Source organism: Oryctolagus cuniculus, chromosome 5 (assembly GCF_051225735.1).
Source record: "Oryctolagus cuniculus isolate XC-2025 breed Fujian yellow rabbit chromosome 5, ASM5122573v1, whole genome shotgun sequence".
Taxonomy (NCBI): Eukaryota; Metazoa; Chordata; class Mammalia; order Lagomorpha; family Leporidae; genus Oryctolagus; species Oryctolagus cuniculus.
This window is the reverse complement of record NC_142871.1, coordinates 25,842,623-25,867,988: the sequence shown is the minus strand read 5'-3', so window position 1 is coordinate 25,867,988 and position 25,366 is coordinate 25,842,623. Positions and strand designations below refer to the sequence as shown.

General features: G+C 40.4%; 1 protein-coding gene across 25 annotated transcripts in view; it reads right to left on the bottom strand.

Moving 5' to 3' along the window:
- Window positions 1–22,090: 22,090 nt before the first annotated feature.
- The window catches only part of HIVEP2 (HIVEP zinc finger 2), a 214,846-nt gene continuing 211,570 nt past the window's right edge, over window positions 22,091–25,366 (bottom strand). For all 25 annotated transcript variants that reach the window (XM_089333692.1, XM_070073481.2, XM_051855303.3 and 22 more), the window contains one exon: window positions 22,091–24,527. In XM_089333692.1, coding sequence (XP_089189818.1) covers window positions 23,703–24,527 — 825 coding nt within the window. In that variant the 3' untranslated portion in view covers window positions 22,091–23,702. The remainder of the gene's footprint in view (window positions 24,528–25,366) is intronic.

Below are 25,366 nucleotides of genomic sequence, written 5' to 3'. Positions count from 1 at the left end.
GTGCTCCTTGGCCTTTGTGTGTCTGCTTCGCCATGTCTAAGATGGAGCTGATGCAGCACTTTCAGCGAAGGGTTGTGGAGGGGTCTATAAACTAATTCCTGTGCAGAATCTCTGGGTAGTGATTGGCACATGGGATATATTACAGTTGCTGTTACAAGTAACAATTGAGCTCCCAAGCAGCTCTTCTGCAGGACGGAGCTTTGTGACCGTAAACTGGATTGACTGTTCCCAGGTTCCAGCCAACTCCTCAGAGACAGATTTGGATACAGCAGAAAGTGAGAAGGTGTGGGGTGGCAGGGGAGGTGAAGGCTAACCCCAGGTGAGACCCCTGCTTGCCATCTTTGCCCCTCTTCAAAGCCTTGAAGCTACCACTGCTGAAGCAGTTTCCTTCCTTCTCCCAGCCCTCCTGCATGGCCTCCGCACACCATGGAGTAGGTTGTCAGACGTGGGCTTCGCAGTCACTTCCTGTGACAGCCACAGAGCAGCATGGCTGCTCTCAGCCTCCTGGATTACTGCTTCCAGAAGAGATGTTGCCTCCCCAAGGACAGGCCCTCATTTGAAGTACAGTTCAGCCTCTTACCAAATGGAAATGAAGCTGAAATAAAATCAGAGTGGCAAGGCATAGGTGAAGGAGTTTAAAGAGAAATGGTCTGAACAGGTCTGGTTCCAACTTGTTGCTTAATGTTTGAGGAAATGGAGAACTACAGAAGTGCATTGTCCAAGATTGCTTAGGCAGCGTGTAGCCAATTTCTAGCCTAGCATTCAATTTTCAAATTGTGGTGCTGGAGAACCAGAGTTTCTCTGGTGTCCTTCAGAGCCCTCCAAGGCAGAAGCAAGCAGAAAGCCATCAGACAATTCCTCAGGGCATCTCCCCCATGAAGTGGTTTACAGACTTCTGAATGATACTGATCTTGCATGAAGGGCTCTGGGCCCAAGAGAAAGTGTGAGAACCACAACACTAGCCCTCGCTGCCTCGACACTCCTCACTGAACTTTTTTTTTTAATAAAGGTTTTTTCTTTTTCCTTTTCTTCCTAAGATTTATTTATTTATTTATTTGAAAGTCAGAGATACAGAGAGAGAGAGGCTGAGGCAGAGAAAGAGAGGTCTTTCATCCTCTGGTTCACTCCCTAGATGGCCGTAACGGTCAAAGTTGCACTGATCTGAAGCCAGGAGCAAGGAGCTTCTTCCATTCTTCCACATGGGTGCAGGGGCCCAATTACATCGGTCATCTTCCACTGCCTTCCCAGGCCATAGCAGAGAGCTGGATAGGAAGTAGAGCAATCAGGACTCAAACTGGCACCCATAATAAGGGTTGCTGGCCCTGCAGGCGGTGGCTTTACTTGCTACTCCATAGTGCTGGCCCCATGAACTTCTACAAAGACTTTTTAGGACTGTTGGAATTTGGGGATGCTTTTGTGATTTACTTCTTTTATGAATTTTGTTATCTTTCAAGTAAATGCCAAATTATCTGAATAGGATAGATATTGTACGGTAATATAGATAATTTCTTTGACACGTATTGATCGAGAACCTACTGTATGTGCAAGCTTTACCTGCAACTTCAATAAATATCTCCCTTGTAAGAGCTATCATTTTGTCAAATATATCCAGATGATTTTTTTCACTGATAAAATCCAAATGCACTTTAAAATGTTGTGGAATTTAACATAGCTTTCAGTTATTGTAATATTTTCTCAGCCACCATTTTCCTCATTCATGCCTTTTTTTTTTTACATGAAAACAGATGTCTTCATGTGTTAAAAATTAGAGAACTCTGGCTAGATTGTGGGACAGAAGTGAGAATTGAGTAGTCAATTCTGCTGTTCATTAACATAAGACAGGGGAAAACTTTCTGAGCATTTCTGAGTAGATTCAGGCTTTCACCTATTTTGGTGGGTTTGGCCATAATTATTCTCTCATATGCTATCACTGAAATTCAACAGTCTTCTAAGGAGAAAAGCTCAGAGACATGAGCTGGTTACATTATGTAATTATTAATAAAATAAAAATATTTTGAAAAAGGATAATTTATAACTTCATTTCTACCTAGCACATCATGACGCTCTAACTATACAAGAGTATTTTAAAAAGTTTGTGAGGGGCTGGCATTGTGGCACAGCAGGTTAAGCTACCACCTGTGATGTCAGCATCCATATGGGCTCCAGTGCATGTCCTGGCTGCTCCACTTCTGATCCAGCTCCTTGCTAATGGCCTGGGAGAGCAGCAGAGGATGGCTTCAAGTGGCCCATGTGGGAAACCCAGATGAATCTTCTAGCTTCTGGCTTCAGCATGATCCAGCCCTGCCTGTTGCAGTCATTTGGAGAATAAACAAGTGGATGGAAGATATCTCTCTCTTTCTTTCTTTCTCTCTATCTAGCCCTAACTTTCACAATAAATAATTAATAAATCTTTTGAAACAATAAAAAGTTTGTGAAAAGGATGAAAACATAAGTTATTTTGGTGCAAAAGATTGTGAAATCCATGCAATGTTTTCATATGTGTTTTTCACGAATTTTTTTGATGTCCTCTTATATAGGGCAACAAACCCTATACAAATATGCTAGCATTGGGGCTGGTGCCGTGGCTCACTTGGTTAATCCTCTGCCTGCGGCACCAGCATCCTCTATGGGCGCTGGGTTCTAGTTCTGGTTACTCCTCTTCCAGTTCAGCTCTCTGCTGTGGCCTAGGAGGGCAGTGGAGGATGACCCAACTGCTTGGGCCCCTGCACCCACATGGGAGACAAGGAGGAAGCACCTGGCTCCTGGCTTTGGATCAGCACAGCTCCAGCCATAGCAGCCATTTAGGGGCTGAACCAACGGAAGGAAGACCCTTCTCTCTGTCTCTCTCACTAACTCTATCTGTCAAATAAAAAAAAATTAAAATATGTTAGAATTTGCTTAAGATAACACCTGATCATGTAAAGAGCAGAGAACCTATCATTTTTCCTCTCAGGTCTCCTCTCCTGAACATGGAAGACACAATGCAAATGTGTCTCATTACCAAGCAGGCCCTGGAGGGAGTTGCAAACACAACTTCTGCAGGAAAAACCATTATTTTGCCATTGAATTTTGAATGAATACACTAGATATTGGGGAAGCTCCCAATGCCTTCTCAGCCAAGAAAAAATGTTCTACTGCTCTTGAACTTCTTGAAACTGTAACTGCTTTTGGTAGTTACCTTCCCAGGTGACAGACAGTTCTTCTGTCAAGTTATTTTACACTACCCTCAATGAAAGTCCTTCTAGACTTATTTACAAAATCATAGACTGCATTATGTCCTTCCAACATTCATATACTGAAGCCCTAACACCCAAGGTGATGGTATTTGGAGCTGGGACCTTTGGGAGATAATTAGATGAGACAAGTCATGAGGGTCCACGCCTCATGATGGAATCAGTGCCCTCATTAGAAAGGAAATAGAGATTAGGATTTTTTCTGTGCTATGTAAGAACACAGAGAGAAAGCACTCAGCATCTACAAGCCAAGAAAAAAGTCCTCATTGGGAGCTAAATCTGACAGCATTTTGATCTTGAACTTCCTAGCCTTCATAACTATGGGAAATAAATGTCTGTTGTTTAAGTCACCCAGTCTATGGTGTTTTGTTATATTGGCCTAAGCAGAAGAATACATAGAGTTACAGGAGGAACACTTACAGATCAGGTAACTTGCCAATATGCTGGTGTACATTTCCTTCCCTTTACTTTCGCAGATCCACTGTTAAGTCTTTTGAGAATAGACGGAGGTGCATGAAGAACTCTGGAAAGATTCCCACAGCCCTGGGAAATCAGCACTCTAAGCACCATGGGGATTTGAGTGTGTGAGCTCATGCTAGCTAATTTTTCTGGTTCAGAGAGTATTTAAAAGGATCTTCAAGAACTAAACAGAAAAGAATTGTACCAAACTGGATTACTGGGACTCCTCGAGTGAGGGCAAGCCCAGAACACCTGCCAACATTTAAGGACTGTGACCTACAGTCATTGTAACAAATTTTGTAAGACTGATTTGGCAGAATTCCAGGTAACACCTCAGTTAGAACTGCCACCAGGAAATAAATAACAAAATACCATGAAAAAAGTAGATCCAACCTGCAATGTCGGCCCCATCCCTGGTATAAAATCCTTATTTTTTTAATTCCTAACGTGATACTTAAAATTTAGAGGTGCACACTTTGATCTGTTTAATGGCATTCCCTTAGAATAAATGTTAAAATCTCTTGCCTCATAAAGTTTTAAATACACACACACACACACCCTGGGGAGTCAGAGAACGTGGAAAGTAGGCAGGGAACAAAGCTGTAATGAGAAAATGAGTATGAAATCACATTCCCACAGACTTTTTGGTTTTAGAACAATTGGTTTCAAGTTCTGCGTTGTTTCCTTTGCCTCAACTTCCTCTTCATATCAGCAAAGCCCAATCGTTTCTCAAGCGATCAAAGGTTAGCATATCAGCATTTATTCTGCACCTAACAAATCTTTCTGTAGATTTTCTTGGTGAATGTATCTTAGATCTTAATGTTTCGCTCAATAGAGGGGATCAACAGCCTTGCAACCATCTGGAGATTTAGTGGTGCACAAGCTATAGCATGAAACACCTTTAATAAATCATCTTTGCTATGTTTCCTACTCATATAATGTGGGAAGTGCTGTTTCTACAGGCTCCTGTGCTCTCAGAGATAAGGAAGGTTCTGCAGTGTTTGGAGTATTTAGATAGACCATTGGAATTTTGAATAAGATACCGAGCACACAGCTCTAGCAGAGCAGACAGAAAGCTCTCCTTAAGGTGTCATCACCCACTGGAACTGTCTATCAGAACCTGGTAAACTTGGATAGCTGAGATTCCTCTGTGGACTTGACAGGTCATTGTGCATATGCACACATAAGCTTATATGCATGCACATATCTAGCTATTGCTGTGGGATTCCATTTATGGGAGCAATGTATTTAGTAAATGAAGCAGATCAAACTGTGTTCAGTAAGTCTGCATAAAAAATAAGTGGAGATTTGACAATCCAGCATCTGGTTAGAGGATCAAATGAAGCAGGAGATAAATTATTAATTATTTTTCTTTATGTGACTTGAAACACATTCCTGCCCTGAAGCAACATAGGATAGGTAAAGCATGACAATGAGACTTGTGATGTCTGCATTCTGCAAGTTTTTATTTGCTTGCAGGGTTTTGTGGGTTGGGAAGGTGTGTGTGCAAGCGGGAAAGATGAAAGGGGAATTGGGAAATAAATATCCATATTATAAAAAGATAATGTGAATAGTTACAGAAATGTTAAAATTATTCCTTTATAACACTCAATGGAAATAAAGGCAGAAAACAAAAGTTAAAAACATCATAAAGCATGCGGTGTCAACCTCAGGGCATACATTGTGTTTCTATTAAGGTGGCCAGAAAGAAAGATAAAGACAAAAATGCAGTTGTACTTTTGGTGGATGGTCAGTCTCTCCTCCCCAGTGCTGGTCGTACTTACGGTGTACAACTGCTATTCATAGCACACAATACAATCCCTACTACCAGTATCTTTTTTTTTTTTTTTTTGGAATGTGCACTGAATATTCCAAAATGTTAGGAAATTCTTTACAATCATAGACTGTCTGGAAAGCAGGCTGATTTTCTTCTTTGGTCCCCAGGACTTGTTCATACTGGGCACATCTGCATATTTCTCTGAGCTGTACAGCCTCCCCTCTTTGATTTCTGTATCCTAAACACATTCCTGAGGTGCCTAAAGGAAGTGTTCAAATGTTTGACTTTAAAAGTATTTTTCTAATGATAGACTCTGGGCTTGTGAGGACTTTGTTGCTCATGACCAGCAAGTGCTCCCTCCCACATCCTTCAAGGATTCTACTAAGGAAGATCTCTGCCAAAGGCTCAGTTCCATTCCACAGAAAATTCTACCGCTTGAATCACACCATTAACCAGATTAAATCTCTGGTCATAATATATGACTTCGCTCCTTTTCTCACACAACACATCCTGCCCTTACACTATAATCTGTACCTCAAAAAGAGAAGTGTAACTATTTCTCACGACTGCTACCATAGGCCAAGTCACCATCTCCTCTTCCCTGAACTACTGCAAAGCTCCCTAATTGGTCCTGGCCCACCCCAGAATAGCCGGAAGGACCTTTTAACACACTATGCTGTTCAAGCTAAAAAGGAATCTTGAAAAGACTCATGATTCTAAAAGGAACTTGTGTAACTGTGTGCATATATGGATATAGACACACACACACACACACACACACACATTTTTTTCAGCTCTACCTGCTCAAAGAACACAGAAGCGAAGCCATGCTCAGTGGCAAAAAGAATGTACCTAGCACCCGAATCTTTATGTCTGACTAGATATCTCACTGAAAGGAGTCAACAATGCTCAGTGAAAAGCTTATTTTCACTGGAATATTCTGGAAAATACTTTAACATAAAAAATTAAGGAAATACCTTCCCCCCAAATAATGAAGACTAGTCACAAGTTCACAGTGAACAGCTTAAAGGGGTTTCCACTGAAGCAATTTGATAAATATAACAGAGTAGTAATTTATCATAAATCATTAGACAATAGGAATCCACACTAATAATAAATAATGAAGAGTAGAATGCTGTAAATAGGAAATACTGACAGACATCATCATTTTGAAAACATTCTTATAAAGATGAACTAAGGCAAGGATCATTAGATGTGAACTCTTGGGAGTCCATTTTACTAAGGACCAGAATATTTGCATAATTGCAAATAAGAAAAAAAATAGTAATTATACCATGGAAAAACAAGACAGTACTTTGACTACATGTTTAAGTGCAAACAAGGGGAACATCCGTATTGGGTACTTCCAGTTGGGAAATTCTGAGAAGGACAAGTATCACTTTTAGGTTTATTCTTTCCAAGAAGGCGTGGCTTATGCTATAGCTTGGTTAATAGTTTAGGTGTCCCCTAAATGTCTATATATTTGGGGTTCAGTCCCCAAAGTCTTATGTTAATAGCAAATGGGTCAATGTTGATGGTTAATGGATTAAGAATGGAGACTGATTTAATTGTGACATCTAGGAGGTAGGCATAAGTCACTGGAGGTTTGCCCTTGGAAGGTAGTTCTCATGAGATGGCTGTTTAAGCCAAGTTCAGTCTAACTTCTCTCTCTCTCTGCTTCTAAACTCACATATTGATCCTCCTTCCACATGTGTTCTGCCATCCACTGACCCCTTTGAATGCCAGACAAATGGGATTGCCCAATCTTGGTTTGTGAACCTTCAAAACTGTCAGCAGAAATAAAACCTTCCCTTTATAAGTTAGCTCCTCTCAAGTATTTTAATTAAAGTAATGAAGAGCTGACTAATACATCCTGAATCTAATCATGGGGAAATACTAAACAAACCCTAAGTAAGGATCCTCCTATTAAAAATGGGTCATGGCAAGGGTAGGGATAAGAGGGAGGGTGCTACATGATTCATGATGTCAATATCCATAATATCAATATTTGTAAAAACAAAAGACTGAGTAATTGTTCCAGATCAAAGGACACTAAAGGGATATAAAAACTAAATGCAGTATGTCACCATAGCGTGAAAGCTTTACTGGAAGAGGAAAAAATACTGTGAAGGGTACAATTGACACAGTGGACAAAAATGTAATATGGATAATCATTTGGATAAAAAATATTATATCAATGATCAATTTTACTAAATTTGGTGATCATTCTCTGGTGATATAAGATATATGAGTCAAGGTTCTCCAAAGAAAGAAAACCTATAAGATAGACAAAGATTTATTATGAGGCATTCATTCATGTGATGACAGAGAGTGGCAAGTCCCAAGACCTGCCAGGTGAATCAGCATATCACAGACACAGGAGAATCAAGAGTATAGTTTCAGTCAAAGATTGGCAGTCTCATGACACAGAAAGAGTGGCTGTTTCAGTTCAGGTCCAAAACCTGGGGAAAAAAACTGATTCCCCTAGTACAGTCTTTCATACAGGAACAATTATCTCCTACCTAGTGAGACTAGACATTTTTTAAAAGATTTTTTAATTTATTTGAAGGACAGAGTTACAGAGGGATAGACAGAGAGAGATGGAGAGAGACCTTCCATCTGCTGGTTCACCTTCAAATGGCTGCAACAGCCAGATCTGTGACAGGTCAAAATCAGGAGCCAGGAACTCCATCCTGGTCTCTCACATGGGTGGGAGTGGTCCAAGTACTTTCCATCATCCACTGCCTTCCCAGGTGCATCAGCAGAGAGCTAGATTGGAAGCAGAGGAGCCGGAACTTCAACTGATATGGGATGCTGACTTTGCAAGTGTTGGCTTAACCGACTGCACCACAGTGCTGGCACACAATCATGTTTCTGCTTCACTTCTCTCCCTAATCTCTAGGTCTGCCCCTTTACTTGTTCATATCCTCTTGCGGATAAAAATTATAAATTTCCCAAGAGCCAGCACCTCCTCCATCTTGTTTAATGCTATGTCCTCTATACCGAAAACATTGTTTGACAGCAACAAAATTTTTAATAAACAGATAAATGTTTAACTATCTGTAGTCCTCAAACTTTTGAAATAAAATACTTATTCCATTACCTTTTTGGTCTTTGTATACTCATTAGAGGGTCTTCAAAAAGGTCATGGAAAGTGTGATCTGAAAAAAGTATGCATGAATTTCAAAATTTTTTTGCACCAAAATAAACTATCTTGTAAAAATTATTTATTTATTTGAAAGAAAGAGAGTGAGCACTGCCATCCACTGGTTCACTCCTCAATGTTTACAAGGCCAAGGTAAGTCCAAAGGTGAGAGCTGGGAGCTGGGGACTCAATCTAGGTGTCCCACATGCGTGGCAAGAACTCAAGTACTTGAACCATCACTGCTGCCTTCCAGGTTTTCCATTAACAGGAAGTAGAATCAAAGTTGGAACTTGAACCCAGGCATTCATTCCAATGTGAGACATAGATGTCTAAAATGACAACCTAACTGTTAGGCCAAATGCTTTCCCTGAATTTACCTTTTAATTCCATTTTTCCAAAACTTTTTGAAGTCCCCTTTTGGGCAATAATTTTAATGGTTAATATTATTATGCTACCTGTTAGTGTCAAATACCGAACATTATTATAGAGAAGTTAAAAGAAGTGTTGTTCCTTAAAAAATGTATCCTTTTCAAGTAACTGTGATGGTGTGAGAATTGAACTAGGCTGACCTAGTTAATGTGAGAAAGCCAATAGATACAGGAATAACAAAATCTCCAGCTAACAGGTTCTTATATTCCAAGAATCCAAGTACAACATCTGAAAAACAGTAAAGATTCATAAAAGATTTAAAAATGTACAGAATAATCTATCAATTGTTCCTAAGCAGGGAACTCAAGAGAAAGTAAGAGAACACACAAGGCTGGTTTTATACTTCCACACATTAAAACCTTCTTTTCAAAAACTACAGAAAGAGCTCCTGGTAATCAGAGGTAAGAGTTCCCCCATGGCATAGGAATGATATTAGAAATAACAGAAACAGCGTCTGCCTCAAGACAGCTGCTACCTTCTTAATATTTTGGGGTTTTGTTTTGTTTTGTTTTTGTTTTTTGCACCTCTGGTTCAGTTGATGACTCATACTTCCCAACAAGCCATATGGTTATCCAGAAAGCATTCACTCTTCATTCATGAGTGATGACAGCAGAGTAAATATAATAAATTACTTTTTACCCATCAAAAATAAGAATGAAATTTCATTTATAGCATTATCTAATTAGCAGGCTGTAAGTCATTTTGGTGGTGAAAGTTTGCACTCTCCTGTCATGTAGGAACTGGACTTGCTCTTTAATACTCTGACCTAACATTGCAATAGTTATACCACTTTTATAAGACATCTATAATTTCTCAAGTTCAGTGTACTTACATAAAATTGCAGTGTCTGGAATATTCTCTTTGGATGCCATTTCTTGCGTGTTCTCCTTCCCACTGTCCTACTTCCTGGCATGCAGCATTCTGCCTCAATAGGAAGGGCAGCATTTGCTTAAGACCGAGTATGATGAGACATTTGCTTAAGTCCTAGTATGATGTAGTAAGTTTTAAAGCCTAAGTTATCATTGGGTCATGGTCTTGTGAATGTACAATTTTGAAAATTGCAGAATAATTTGTATTATCCACTTTTTTTCATTGTTTTTATTTTTTATTTACTAAATATAAATTTCCAAAGTACAGTTTATGGATTACAATGCCCCCCCCCATAATTCCCCTCCTACTCGCACCCCTCCCATATCCCTGTCTCTCTCCCATTCCATTCACATCAAGATTCATTTTTAATTATCTTTATATACAGAAGATCAATTCAGTATGTATTAAGTAAAGATTTCATCAGTTTGCACCCACTCAAACACAAAGTGTAAAATACTGTTTCAGTACTAGTTATACCATTACTTCACTTTGGACAACACACTAAGGACAGATCCCACATGAGAAGTAAGTACACAGTGACTCCTGTGGTTGACTTAACAAATTGACACTCTTGTTTATGGTGTCAGTAATCTCCCTAGGCTCTAGTCATGAGTTGCCAAGGCTATGGAAGCCTTTTGAGTTCGCCAACTTCGATCTTATTCCGACAGGGTCATAGTCAAAGTGGAAGCTCTCTCCTCCCTTCAGAGAAAGGTACCTCCTTCTTTGATGGCCCCGTTCTTTCCACTGGGATCTCACTCGCAGAGATCTTTCATTTAGGTCCCCGCCTTTTTTTCCCAGGTTGTCTTGGCTTTCCATGCCTAAAATACTCTCATGGGCTCTTCAGCCATATCCGAATGCCTTAAGGCCTGATTCTGAGGCCAGAGTGCTATTTAGGACATCTGCCATTCTATGAGTCTGCTGTGTATCCCACTTCCCATGATGGATCATTCTCTCCCTTTATGATTTATCAGTTAGTATTAGCATATGCTAGTCTTTTTTGTGTGAACCCTTTGACTCTTAGAACTATCAGTGTGATCAATTGTGAACTGAAATTGATCACTTGGACTAGTGAGATGGCATTGGTACATGCCACCTTGATGGGATTGAATTGGAATCCCCTGGCACATTTCTAACTCCACCATTTGGGGCAAGTCCGATTGAGCATGTCCCAAATTGTACATCTGCTCCCTCTCTATTCCCACTCTTATATTTAACAGGGATCACTTTTCAGTTAAAATTTAAACACCTAAGAATAATTGTGTGTTAATTACAGAGTTCAACCAATAGTACTAGAACAAAAAAAATACTAAAAGGGATAAAGTATTACATTGTACATCAACAGTCAGGACAAGGGCTGATCAAGTCACTGTTTCTCATAGTGTCCATTTTACTTCAACAGGTTTCCCCTTTGGTGCTCAGTTAGTTGTCACTGATCAGGGAGAACATGTGATATTTGTCCCTTTGGGACTGCCTTAATTCACTCAGCATAATGTTTTCTAGATTCCTCCATCTTGTTGCAAATGACCGGGTTTCATTGTTTTTGACTGTTGTATAGTATTCTATAGAGTACATGTCCCATAATTCCTTTATCCAGTCTACTGTTGATGGGTATTTGGGTTGGTTCCAGGTCTTAGCTATTGTGAATTGAGCTGCAATATACATTAAGGTACAGATAGCTTTTTTGTTTGCCAATTTAATTTCCTTTGGGTAAATTCCAAGGAGTGGGATGGCTGGGTTGTAAGTAGGGTTATATTCGGGTTTCTGAGGAATCTCCAAACTGACTTCTATAGTGGCTTAACCAGTTTGCATTCCCACCAACAGTGGGTTAGTGTCCATTTTTCCCCACATCCTCTCCAGCATCTATTGTTGGTAGATTTCTGAATATGAGCCATTCTAACTGGGGTGAGGTGAAACCTCATTGTGGTTTTGATTTGCATTTCCCTGATGCTAGTGATCTTGAACATTTTTTCATGTGTCTGTTGGCTATTTGGATTTCCTCTTTTGAAAAATGTCTATTGAGGTCCTTGTCCCAGCTCTTAAGTGGGCTGTTTGTTTTGATGTTGTGGAGTTTCTTGATTTCTTTGTAGATTCTGGTTATCAACCCTTTATCTGTTGCATAGTTTGCAAATATTTTTCCCATTCTGTCAGTTGCCTCTTCACTTTCCTGACTGTTTCTTTTGAAGTACAGAAACTTCTCAATCTGATGCAATCCCAAATGTTAATTTTGGGTTTGACTGCCTGTGCTTCTGGGGTCTTTTCCAAGAAGTCTTTGCCGGTACCTATATCTTGCAGGGTTTCTCCAATGATCTCTAATAATTTGATGGTGTTTGGATTGATTTCTGGTGTTTCAGTTCTGTTCCATTGGTCTATCCATCTGTTTCTGTACCAGTACCATGCTGTTTTGATAACAACTGCCCTGTAGTATGTCCTGAAATCTGGTATTGTGATGCCTCCAGCTTTGTTTTTGTTGTACAAGATTGCTTTAGCTATTCGAGGTCTCCTGTGTCTCCATATGAATTTCAGCATCATTTTTTCCAGATCTGAGAAGAAGGTCTTCGGTATCTTGATTGGTATCACATTGAATGTATAAATTGCTTTTGGGAGAATGGACATTTTGATGATATTGATTCTTCCAATCCATGAGCATGGAAGATTTTTCCATTTTTGGTATCCTCTTCTATTTCTTTCTTTAAGGTTTTGTAATTTTCATCGTAGAGATCTTTAACGTCCTTGGTTAAGTTTATTCCAAGGCATTTGATTGTTTTTGTATCTATTGTGAATGGGATTGATCTTAGTAGTTCTTCCTCAGCCATGGCATTGCCTGTGTATACAAAGGCTGTTGATTTTTGTGCATTGATTTTATATCCTGCTACTTTACCAAACTCTTTTTAAATATACAACTCTGTGAGTTTTGACAAATGCATGTAATTATGTAACCACCACCAAAATCAAGATACAGAACAATTTCAACAGTCCCTAAACCTCCCTGATGTTCCTTTTCATTTAAATCCTCCCTCCAACCCCAGCCCTCAGCAACGTTTGATCAGTCACATCTTGTACATAAATTTGTTCATTATATGTCACTCTCTTTCCTAATACAATAAGATTTTATTAGAAAGAATTCAAGAATCAAAATGAAATTTAATTTATAGAAAGGGTAAGAGGGCATGCTGATAGTGGTATCTTTACATTAGCCTCTATCATTTCTTATTTTTAATAATTTTTCTGTCATGTTACTCATATATCAAACTTTTAGTTAATAAAAAAGGATGAGAGCATATGTTGAGATAGATAGGCAAAAAATCACTTTGGTTCCCATGGTGAGTAAATGTCATTTCTAGAACTGTATTTAAATTATTAATGAGCTTATATTAACCTTCTGAAGTGATTGATAATAATTAAGCCATTCTCCTAATCAGAGACATGAAAATGTTCTCAGTTTGAATGCTGACTAATTGCTAGTATCTGTGTAGTGTTCTAGGTTGCAAAGAACATTGAGGCTTAATAGACAATATTAATAATATCAAGCATTTAAGGTTTAGAAATTATTAAACTTTAAATATATGTTATCTTATTTGATACTGACAATAATGTTATTTCTATGATAGAGAAGGGAAAATGAGTTTATGAGAGATTAAATCACTTATTCAAAGTCAAACAGGTGAGAAGTGATGAAGCGATGATTTGAACCCACAGAACCAGAAAACAGGTGGGTATTGATCAGCTTTTCCATATGACACCCAAAGATTACTCTCACACATGGGGGGCCATGCAAATTTTGCAGAGGAGGTGAATCTGCTGAATTCTGAGGCATGTGTTAAATGAGGAAGGGGAGGAATATGCATGCAGAGCAAGGAATAACCTCACAGAAAGAAGACAGAGCAGATGCAAAAACCGAGCTGGAGCAAGAACTAGGCAGACTAGGGGAACTGAGGTGCCTGTGTGCTGTAAACTCAGAAGTCTAGAGCAGGAGCAGCAGGAAGACAGAAGACAGGGAGGAAGACTGATACACCAGGGTCCTGAAACCCAGGAAAGACTTCTATCTTTGCCCTAAGGGACATCAGGAGTTTCCTGCAGAGCTTGAAGCTGGCTGGTGAGACAATCAAATGTAGACTTTCAAAAGTCAGTTGGCCTGTAGAGGGTAAGGCTTATTTACAAGGGTAAGAGAGATGGGAAGAGTGTAGTTGGGAGGCCACTGCAAGCAAGTTGAGAGATCATTACTGCATGAGCAATGCCTTGCTATTTTCTACATTCTGATACTATATTCTGGCATCTGGACCTTGATGAGCCTTGAGGGACCATCCCTGCCTGAGTTAACTAACACCTAGAGGTGGAAAACCGTGATCTGCAGGCATGCTTTTCATTTGCAAACCAACCAGTTGAGTCCCTATCATCAGTGCCACTTTTCTCAAGTCCCTATATTCCAGGCTACTGTACCCCTGCATTATCCACCACAGGATAGGGAACAGAAAGGTGGAGGCAGCTCCTATTTTCAAAGCCTGCTGACATTATTTCATCCAGCCTATCTTACCTTGCTTATCCTGCTTCACCTATTTCTTCCAACGAAGGCCCACATCCACCTCTGACCTCCATACCCTCTCCTGACCAATCCTGGTGCTTCCCCTCTGGCTGTCATGGAATGAAGATTGCCCTCCTCCTGGTGTCCTTGAAGAATAAGCCATCTTTTTCTATGGAAATCATCTCTGATCTGTTGCCCTTACCATACCTAAACAACAATAAAATATATTTTAAGGCATACTGAAAAATAGAGGGCACTCTACAGGCTGCTGTATGGTACAACTGGAAGTAGGTAGTGATTGACTGGATACCTAGATTAACCTGTGAGCTGGTAAAAACAGTAGTAGACACTCATAGAGCACTTGCAGTGTTCTGGACCTGCACATTATTCACTTTGCATGTAGAAGCATTTGACATGTTTAACCTATTACATGCTCTATGAAATCCCATGTGCTATTCCCATTTCAGAGAGATCGAAACTGAGATGTAGAGAAGTAATTAATGGTGGAAGAGATGAACCGTTTGTTCATTGTCGCTCCCCCTCTTCATGGAGGAACGACACTAAACCCTGCCTAGGCTTCATATCCGAGTCACGGCACCATTATGTCGCTCCCCCTCTTCATGGAGGAACAACACAGGACCCTGCGTTGTTCTTTCATCTGCTCGGCCCTCCCCGGGTTTGCTGCTGGTTCTTCCCAGGTTGGCTACCGACCCTTCCACCTCCGTGGAAGGGCGATTCCCCCTGCCACTTTCCCCACTTCCGCGGGGGAGCGGCACACCACCGGCCGGCTCTCTCGGGGGCTGCACAGGTGTTCCTTCAGATAGATGTTCCTGGTGCATGTTGTCTCTCTCCTCCTTTATAGTCCTCTTCCACCAATCCCAACTCTGCTACCCACACGCCAAGTATGCTGCTCTCCTCCAATCAGGAGCAGGTCCTGCTGCTTATTGGTTGAACTGGAGGCAGCTGTGTAGAAGCTGTTTCCTCCTCTCCCAGTGCCATATTGTGGGAGAGCAGATGCATAGAATAAGTCTTAATTCCAGTAACAGTATAGTCCGAGTTGCTCCCAGTTGCTCCCCACAGTTCATCCCATCTTCTTTGCTTCCTGGAAGGCAGTTCCCAACCCCTCTTGCGGTTGAGTGTGGCTAAATGACTACTTGTGGCTACTAGTACATGGAATGAATGCTAGGTGGCACTGGGGTCTGGCTCATAAAATCCTCTCATGTGCCACTCTTTCTCTTCTAGATGAGTGGGTGTGCTCTAGAAGCTGCCTGTTGAGGAAGGTGAAGTTGTAAAGTGCGTGGATTCTGGCATCTAAATGAAAAATCAGAGATTCTTTATGTCAAATATCAAATACTGAATATTTTTGAGGACCAAGAGGCAGAGCTAAGTGTATTATGCAGATTAATTTACAAATCTGGCTACTGAAAAATGTAAAAAGCATTATTAGTTTACTGGTTGTACAAAAAAAAAAAAAAACCCAACATGCAGCAGACCATATGCCTTAGTTTACCAAGCCTCTAAATTACCCTTATAGGATAGTCACCTGCTGATCTGGAAAATTTTCAATGAGTGGGCAGTAGACTGCTCTGTAGTAAGTAAGCCCTTGAAAAGTTGAGGCCATTTCTCCCAGCAGGGCCTCTATAACTCCCTCAAAGCCCTAGAAAGTAGCAAAGTTGATATCTGAAGCCAAGTAGTCTGGTTCCTGAACCTCTACTTGCAGACATGACCCCAATTTGCCTCTTAAGAAAGAAGGCCAACTCTGAATATTAATGCCTGCCAAGAGGGTGGGAAGGGGCTGATAAGGCCCTTGTGCTTTATATTGCCTTGTTCTAATCTCAAGTTAAAAGGTTTGCCTGGTAACAAGCAGGAGGAATCCTACTTTGAAGATATCTCTTGAAAACCCACTAGGTGCCCCATTTTTGTACAAAGAGATTTCACGTGGTGGTGTCAAAGATACTGGCCCGTTAGTGTTCTTGCAAGGGGCATAGACAACTGTAAGATTAATGCTGGGCATCTTACAAATACAAATACAAATACAAATAATCAAGTGCTACTGCATAGCACTGATTCCAATTCCAATCCTCCCTGCCAGCTGATCAAACACGTCTCCAAATGCAGAGCCCTGTGTATCTGGAAGCAGGCAGTATCCTGATGGCGTGAAGTGAAATGAGGGAACTTTTATAAGTCTTGGCCCTGAGGTCATCTCATACTTTCCTAAATCTCCCTCCCTTAAGGATTTTTTAAGCGTTATTTAAAATGACTAAGGAAACAGCAAAATATTTGCTTCTGAAAGTGAACTTTATAGAAAGGATAGGGGCAGGGATATTTAGATGGGTTGTCCTCATTATCTACAAGTCTAAAATGTTGGGTGTCATAAGATGTAACAGGAAAATAGGTCTTCCTGGTATAAGTGGTTGGAGACAGAAGTTGGCATTCCAAAATGCCATTCCTGCACATTCTTGTCCTCCTTCCTCAGCCAGCAGGATTTGTTTACATTGGTGTTTATAGTTACTGGTTGGCCTCAAAATATTCTGAGCTCTCACTCATGGTTAAAGAATGTGAAAAGAAGGTTTCTGTGGTGATGTTTTCATTGTAAAATTAAGGTGCAGCTAATTAATCTCTCCTATCCATCTCATGTAAAAGAGGATGATTGATTAATGTGGGAACAGAGGATAATAGAGGAAAACACACTGAAAAGTATTCATTCTGGAATTTTCCTTAGGCTTTTTTAAAAAAAAATTTTTTTTGCTTAGGAAGGTAGGACAGAGAGGTTATTTTTACTTAATGACATATATTTATCCTGGACCCAAAGTTCTAAAGTGAAATAAATCACCATATATGTTTATGTAATTCGCCCTATTTGTGAACGTTCCATTATTGTGATGTGATTCTACCATCCAAACTCCAGAAATGTAATTCATGGTAGAAGTCATTTTACAAACTGAGCAGCTTGGGCAGGGTTCTTCCAGGAGTCTGGTCTCACCGTCAAGATGTCAGTTGAAACTCTTACGTCCCCTGTCAAGCAGCTCTTCCCCTGTGTCCAGCTTCTTGCTAATGCAGATCTTGGGAGACAGAGATGATGACAGCTCCAGTAATTGGGTTCCTGCCACTCATGTGGGAAACATGGATTAATTTCTCACCTTCTGGTTTTAGCCTTGGCCCAGCCCCTGCCACTTTGGGCCTAGTTACTTAAAAGTCAGCAGGGACTTCAGGTGGAGGAGGGAAACCTTGGCCATTTCTTCTCTTCCTCCACTTCCTTCATTATTGCGGGAGAAGTAATTATAGAATTATATTATGACTTCAAGGCAATGCCCCTAGGTCAACTCTTTTCTTCTGCTTTCTACCTGTTTAGTTGCATATGGTAAGCAGGAAAGTAAATGAGATTGTCTTGAGAATATAGTTTCTATGCTAGCTTCAGGAGACTGTACTTCCTCATACAAGCATAGCTTGACTGTTATTCCCTGAGTGAGTCACAAGGTCCAAAACTCAACAGAAAGAGAAGCAAGCAAGGGGATTCTATCCATCACCAAAATCCTTAACTGGATATTTAGTGATAAGTTCTGGCCACAGGTTCTATGGTGCAGATTTTTGTTTTGTTTTGTTGTTGCTACTGTTCATTGCAATATACCCAGCACTAAGAACAGAACTGGCACATGATAGTTCAGTATTTGTCAAATAAAGGGACGCATGCAGAGACATGTGGGGAGGCAGGCATCAAGGGTAAGTATGGAAGTGGTTATCCAATGCGGGAGCCACTAGCCAAATGTGGCTATGGAAATTTAAATTAAATATAATTAAACTTGAAAATATAGTTTTCACTTGTACTCACCACATTTCAAGTGCTCATCAGTTACATGTAGCTATAGGCTATTGTGTCAGAAAGTGCAGATACAGAAAGTTTTTTGTTTTTATCATTGTAGAAAGTGCTGTTGGGCTGTGCTGTTTTTGATCCTAAATGCCTACTCTTCTACTTACCAGCTGTGTAAGCTTAAGCAAATCACTTCCCTCAGTTTTGCTCCTATTAAAAGACTGAAAAGATGGAAGCATGAAAAACAGGGCTTGCACATACTTCTTATCACTATTAGCTGAAAATGCTTTCTTTAATTAGATACTCTACCTGATATAAGGGATTGTGAACTTGAACAATGAATGTATATGGATGCTTTCCTATACAGCACAACAAGAAATTGACTCAAAGACAACTATTCTGAGTCTGCCAGGTACCACATACCCTCAAATCATGACCAAGAGTATTCTGAGTTGAGTATCTGTGTCTTACAATAAGACCAGAAACTCAAGAAAGATTCTCCCTAGAAGTAGAGCTGCTCACGACTTAATGATTCCATGGCCCTAGCTCTCCCTGAAGCTGGGCCTCTGGCAGTAAAATGGATAGTACCTGTGAGGATGTAGAGTCCCATCAGGTTTTATTGGCAGATCAAGTGCTCAGAGTAAAGAGCTCCAGCACCCTGCTGTCCTGCCTTCTGCTAGTATACACAAATAGCCAGCACAGTTATTCAGGTAGTCTGAAGCTTTGTTCCCATTGGAGAAATCCTGTTGGATCTTTTTCATGTTTTCTCTCTTAATTATACACAAAAATACTTGACCTTTTCATTTTGCCTTGGGGGATATGACCTGATCAGTAGTATCCTTCTATGACTTTAAGCATTTTCTTATAGAATATTTTTTATAAATTTTTCTTTATTCTTATAGAATAATTTATTTTAGAATATTTTATTAATTGATACATTTAACAAACTAATAAAATGTGTTGTTTTGCACCAATATCTATTTATTAAACTTTATAAAACTGATGTTTTAACAACATAAGAAAGCTTGGAATCTAAGTATAAAACATGCTGGGGATGTATTGCTGAATCTGAAATAAACTATGGGTGCTTAGTGAGTAGAGAGGAAATATGTGGGTTTGCTTCATTTTGATCATCCATGTATATTTATAAAGCTGACATGAGTTGTTGCTATGCAAGGGATATTGTATAATCCATAAAGAGTTTTAGAAAACCTATGGCTCAGAGAAGTCGAGTGAAGTTTCCAAGGAGAACAAGATGGTTCATTGCAGAGCTAAGGCTAAAGGCAAGATCTCTCCCCTTCATGTCCAGGTTTGCTAAAAGAAAATTATCTTAGAGGGTTTCAGAGAGGCAAGGGTTGGCATCCTTTCCTTGTTCATTTTGAGGCAATTTTTAATGCCAAATAAAATAATTTTTGCCATTTCTTCTGTTTTTCAGTATTACCTCATGGCCAACTCTAATTTATCATACATATGGAGTAAGGGAAAGCATAACTCATCACTGTCCTTCAAGCAAATCCGGACATAAAGTTGAGAGATCTTGGTGTTAGCTTTGGTTGTGAAATGAACCACCTATTTCTCCTTTTTTTTTTTTTTTTTTTTTTTACCTATTTTCTCCTTAAAATAGTCACCTAACTTTTCCAAGCCTTAGGCTTTGGAAAAGACATTTGTAAATGACAGGCTTCTTTAATAATTTCTAATTAATTGCTTAATAACACAATTGTCATGTTATTAAGGAAATACCAGTTAATTTCAAAAATAGATTTGGCTTTTCTTTTTTTCTCCTCAAAAATGTTCTTAGTTTTGCTTTCCAGAAATTATCTCAGAGAACTTATGAAAATCAAGTTTTCAAAAATATCACAAAAGGATGCATCATTCGGGCTCATCATACAGGACGTGCTGTCATCTGCAGTACCTCTTTGCTGGCTCTCATGCTTCGTGCCCACCTTCGGAAGAACTCAGACCCCTTCTTTGTTCCCTCTGTATGCTGAGGAATTCATCCATTTCCACACTCACAGCCATGATAACAATTGACAAACCAATCCCCAGACTTTCTTGTTTGAGGTTAAACTCCTCATTCTGAGCTGCTTAAGGGAGCTTGTGTCATTGTCTGCATCTTTGCATACCACTTTCATCTTGACTAAAGACATAGCCCTCTTCTCAGTGCCCAAATTAAAAGCTCATCATTTTTAACTCCCCCATCTCTGTTTGCCACACTGTAGCAGTCTAGAATATTACCAATTCCTCCTTTTTGGGCAAAACTGTCCTTTTTCTTCAGATCTCCATCAACAACTTGGATTACTGATGCCTTCATTTCCATCGAAATGGTGTCACTTTATATTCTCCCAACATTTTTCCCTGGTTCCATTCTCTCTCCTTCAAACCCATTATCTTCATTGCTGCTAAAGTTTTTTTGTTTCTAAATAATAATATTAGAACAACAGCAATAGCAAGGCCTTCCTTGCTTCAATCCTCCTTTGTCTTCCCATTGCCTACAGGGCCAGATCTATAAACTGGATTAGGAAGCTGGCCTCAAAGCTAACTTGGGAACTAGCTACACTATACACCATCCTGCCACATACCCAGGGAGTCAGTCACATCCTGCTTTTTACCCACTTTCTGCTTCACACATTCTGAATCATCTAACATGCACTTCTCTTCCTATTTTTGTACTGCTCTCCCAGTAGATTGTAATTCCATGAAGGCAAGCACTTAGCTGGTTTGTGCAGTCATGCAACACATAGCACACAGAAGTATCCCAAGGCAGGTGAGAGAACTTATGTTGGATGAATTAGTCAGTATATGTTCCTATGGATCTATTCCAAGGCCACCTTTGTCGTGAAGCCCCCCTTTCCCATCCTGTGAAGGATGATCACTCTACTGTGAATATTAAACACACCAAGTGCACAATTGTTTTGGCACTAACACATTATGCAGATTGACTCACTTTTATGTCTCTCTTATGTACCTGGGCTGCCTGATGGCAAAGGGTATCTCCTTTTCTTCCTAACTGCCCATCATTGTACCCAATTCACGGCAGGCATTCAACCATTTCCTGAATGAATGAATATATAAGTGATGGATTAGATATAGGAGGAAGATTTGATTTGGCCTGGAATCACACACACACACATACACACACTCCTATCAATGAGGAATAAGGCACACAAATCCACCCTACATAATCAAAAAGTCTCAAGGATTCTCTCCAGTAAGACATAGATATTCTGTTGGGTTGACTTTTAGCTCACCATTATAAAATACAATTCAAAAAGACAATGTGCCTCATAAAACAGGTAAAACATAGATGCACCAACTTAAGATTTTTACAGTGACATGGAAAATATTGATAGATTTTGACCTTTCATGAGCTTCTGCTTTTATTATTTAAGAGGTTCTGTTCTTTGCAATGAAAAAAGTGATTTGTGCATATTTATGATATTTTTTTACTTTTGTATCTTGAGCAAAATGAAGCAGCAGTTTTCCCAGTGAAATTTCAGGTGTGTGTGTGTGTGTGTGAGAGAGAGAGAGAGAGAGATGCAGAAAGGAAAATGATGATTTTCTTCATTCATCACTCTTTTCAGATACAGTGCAGGCTATCCCAGCTTAGGTCTGAGTGAATCCATTTCAAGGGCTCACTCTTCAATGCCCACTCTTTGCTCCAGTCAAGTGATCTAAGAAAACCACTGCCTGTCATCTCACTTGTTCCACACATTCATATTTAAGGAACACCTCAAGATGGGCAGAACCATTAATAGCACAGAGTGGATGTTGGTACCATCAGAATTTCTTTAGAAACCAAACTGGGAAACTAGAATGCAAGGCAACACATAAAGACTGAACACCTCACGCATGTAATTGTATATTTATTTCTCTTTTTAAAGAACACTCCTTAATGTAATTCAATATACAAACTTGGTTTCACAGAATTAGAATCCACCATATAGCACAAAGATAACCCAGATTGTGTGTGTGTGCATGTGCACATGCCCTTGTCCCCCTCCCTCTCTGCTCTTCTGGACCTACACAGGCTCTTCCCGCGTTCAACACCAACCAACAGCCATCCGGAGCGTTACAAACATCATCGTCCTCCCACGAGTTCTTCTCCCTGGAAGGCTTCTTTTCCCAGTTCCCCCTGAGACAGCCAGGAGTGTGACACACTTCCCTCGTTCAGAAGGAGAAGGTGACACCCCCAGTGCTGATGTTAACCCTGTTACCTTGTGGATGGGCTGTCGGGAAGAGCTGGGGAGCCGATCTCCATCCCCCTTCTCTGCTTCCACACCCAACCCTCAGTCCACGCACAACCCCTCTGTGGAGACTTGGTTCCAGTCACCATCCTGTGCAGCAAGAACCAAGGAGCCTTCTAAGCCCAGGTCTCCTCCACCGGCAGCGCCCAGCACTGCCGGCCAAGCCACCGGGCCGGCCGATAACCAAGCTCTACACAGTCCCATGTGCTTTGTCACTTTAATTTTTAAAGACACCCTAGCATAGGTCTGTGGCAACCTAGTGTCCAACTGAGTTACATAAAATTGTACCAGTGATGCACTTGTACATATTTACATGGGGTGGAATGTTTTCCCATATTTTTAGATGAGTATATAGATCAACATGTTCACATAAGACCAAATACTTTTAATATTATTTATAACTGATTTATAAAGCTTTGAAAAAACTCACAATAGCACGTTGTTTACTTTAATGCTTTACGGTACTATCAGTTTAAAATCACAATCAGCACTTAAGTTATGGTCAATCCAGCAAACAAGAGACAAAAAAATTTACAAGAGTTAAGAACTGACTGATACACCCTTTATCTTTTTTTTAACTAATGCATAAGTGCAGAATAAGATACTCTAGTTTAAATATCTTGTTTACAATGTACATTTTTGTTCTAGTTACGCAACAGTAAATCCCATGCTTCACATAGAAAAGCAATCCACAACATTAAGAAAAAATGTACAATTTATGAAACAAAGTAAATAAATATTAGTATTACAGAATCAGAGCTGTACATAAAAGCTGTTCAGTTTTAATCATATAAAAATATGTTTTAGTGCAACCTCACATATATATTGATGCTGTTTTGCTTTACATCATTTAGATCCAAGTGTCCAAAAAAGGAAAGAAATTACATTTATTACAAAGCAGATACACAAATTCTAAAATATGTACAAATTACTGCTAAAAAATGCTTATAAGAATATAAGCAAAGTAAAGAAAAGGCACAGACATCTGTACAATTTTAAAAGTACCAGACCCAATAGGTTAATTTCAAATTTTGTTTTGGTCAGGCTCAAGATGACTTGTTAATTTACCTAATTCTTTTGATATAACAAAAGTATATATAACAGCAAACTACTGTAACTTAGGACAGGCATGCTACAAAGTTGATTACCTCTACCTCTAGAAAAACATAAACAAAAAAATGGGGAAAGGTGGAAATGAAAGTTCCCATGCATCTCAGATCAATGAAGCGGGCTTTTCTCTGATGAAGGTTCTTTTCCCTCCTCTGTGCTTGAAGACAACCCCTTACTGCTGTGGAAGTCCGACTGTTTCTCGTCCACACAACTCTTGCCGTAAAATGTGGAGTGAGCTAACGCAGTCTGTGATGTCCCAAAAGTGTCCTTTTCACCATCATGCAAGTCAGGGTGCGGAGCTGAGGTACAGGGCTGACCTGGCTCAGGTCCACTAAAGTGTCTAATGCTAACGTGTGCACTTTCTGAGGGTTTCTGGAGGGGCTCCTGCACCCGTGCTGGCTGATCTGCCCCAAGCAGAGCTGCCTCTTCTGTGGCAATCCGGAGAGAGGCAATGGCTTTTGTGCAAGTCTGTATATTCTCCTCTTGTTCCCTCTCTGTGGCATTCAGGCTGTCTTCCGAAGTGCTCTGTTTCATCAGTAGACGAGGAGAGGAGGGAGTGCTCGGTAGACCAGAAGACTGTAACACGTGAGGCGCTCGCTTCTCATGCCCTTTGGAAAGCACATAGGGATCCTTTGAGAAGGACTCCCCTGGAGCTGCTCTCTTTTCCTCAGAGCCCTCCACTGGCAGAGGCAATGTGGGTGGAGGATGTAAACCAGAAAGGGCCGGCGGCATGGAGTGAACCATTTGGATCCCACCAACTGGCACCATGGGGATAGGAGCTCGCACTTGTTGCTGAGAGTGAAGTGGAAGATGACTGAAGACATAGTCATTAGGACCCTCAGGGAAAAGGCTGGAGCCTTGATGTTCATAAGCACCTTCTTGGTCTCCATAGAGACTGAAGTAAGGAACCTGAGGTAATCCTCTTCTTAGATTCTGCATGGGAGACAAGAGAGACACCAAGTTCAGACCTCACTACTATTCATCCTTAGGCCCTGCTATTTCACTCACTCATTCACTACCAAGGGAAGATTTGCTACTTGCTCTCCATCAAGTTTTCATTTTTCAGGACAAGTGTGGGCCTGGCAGTTAATTTGCCTGTTCAGATGCCTACATACCATGCAAGAGTACCTAGATCCAATATTCACCTCTGGCTCCTGACCCCAGGTTCCTGCTATTGCCCATCCTGGAAGGCAGTAGTGATGGCTCAGGAAGTTGTGGTCCTGCCATTCCCATATGAGACCTGGAATGAGCTCCCAGATCCCAGGGTCTGCCAGTCCCAGAATTTGTGGGCATGTGATGAGGGAAGCAGTGGATGGGAGCTCTCTGTGGCTCTTTCTCTGTCTCTTTCACTGTCTGTCTCTTAAGTGAAATTTTTAAAAATTATTTTAAGTGTTCACTTTTCAAAACAAGAGATTTTCTCAGTTGTCTTTCATAATTCTTAAATACAGGCACTGAACCATGAAGAGTTACTTTTGTCTCTTTAGGAAAGATTTGTTTATTTATCTGAAAGGCAGAGCATCAGAGAGAAAGGGAGAGAGGGAGAGAGAGATCTTCCAGCCGCTTATTCATTCCCCAAATGACTCTATCAACCATGGCTGGGCCAGGCTGAAGTCAGGAGCCCAGAACTCTATCCACGTCTCTCGCATGGGTAGCCAGGGTCCAAGTACTTGGGCCATCTTCCACTGCCTCCCCAGGTGCATTAGCAGGAAGCTGGACTGGAAGTAGAGCAGCAGGGACTCTAACAAGCACTGTGATATGGGATGCTGGTCTCA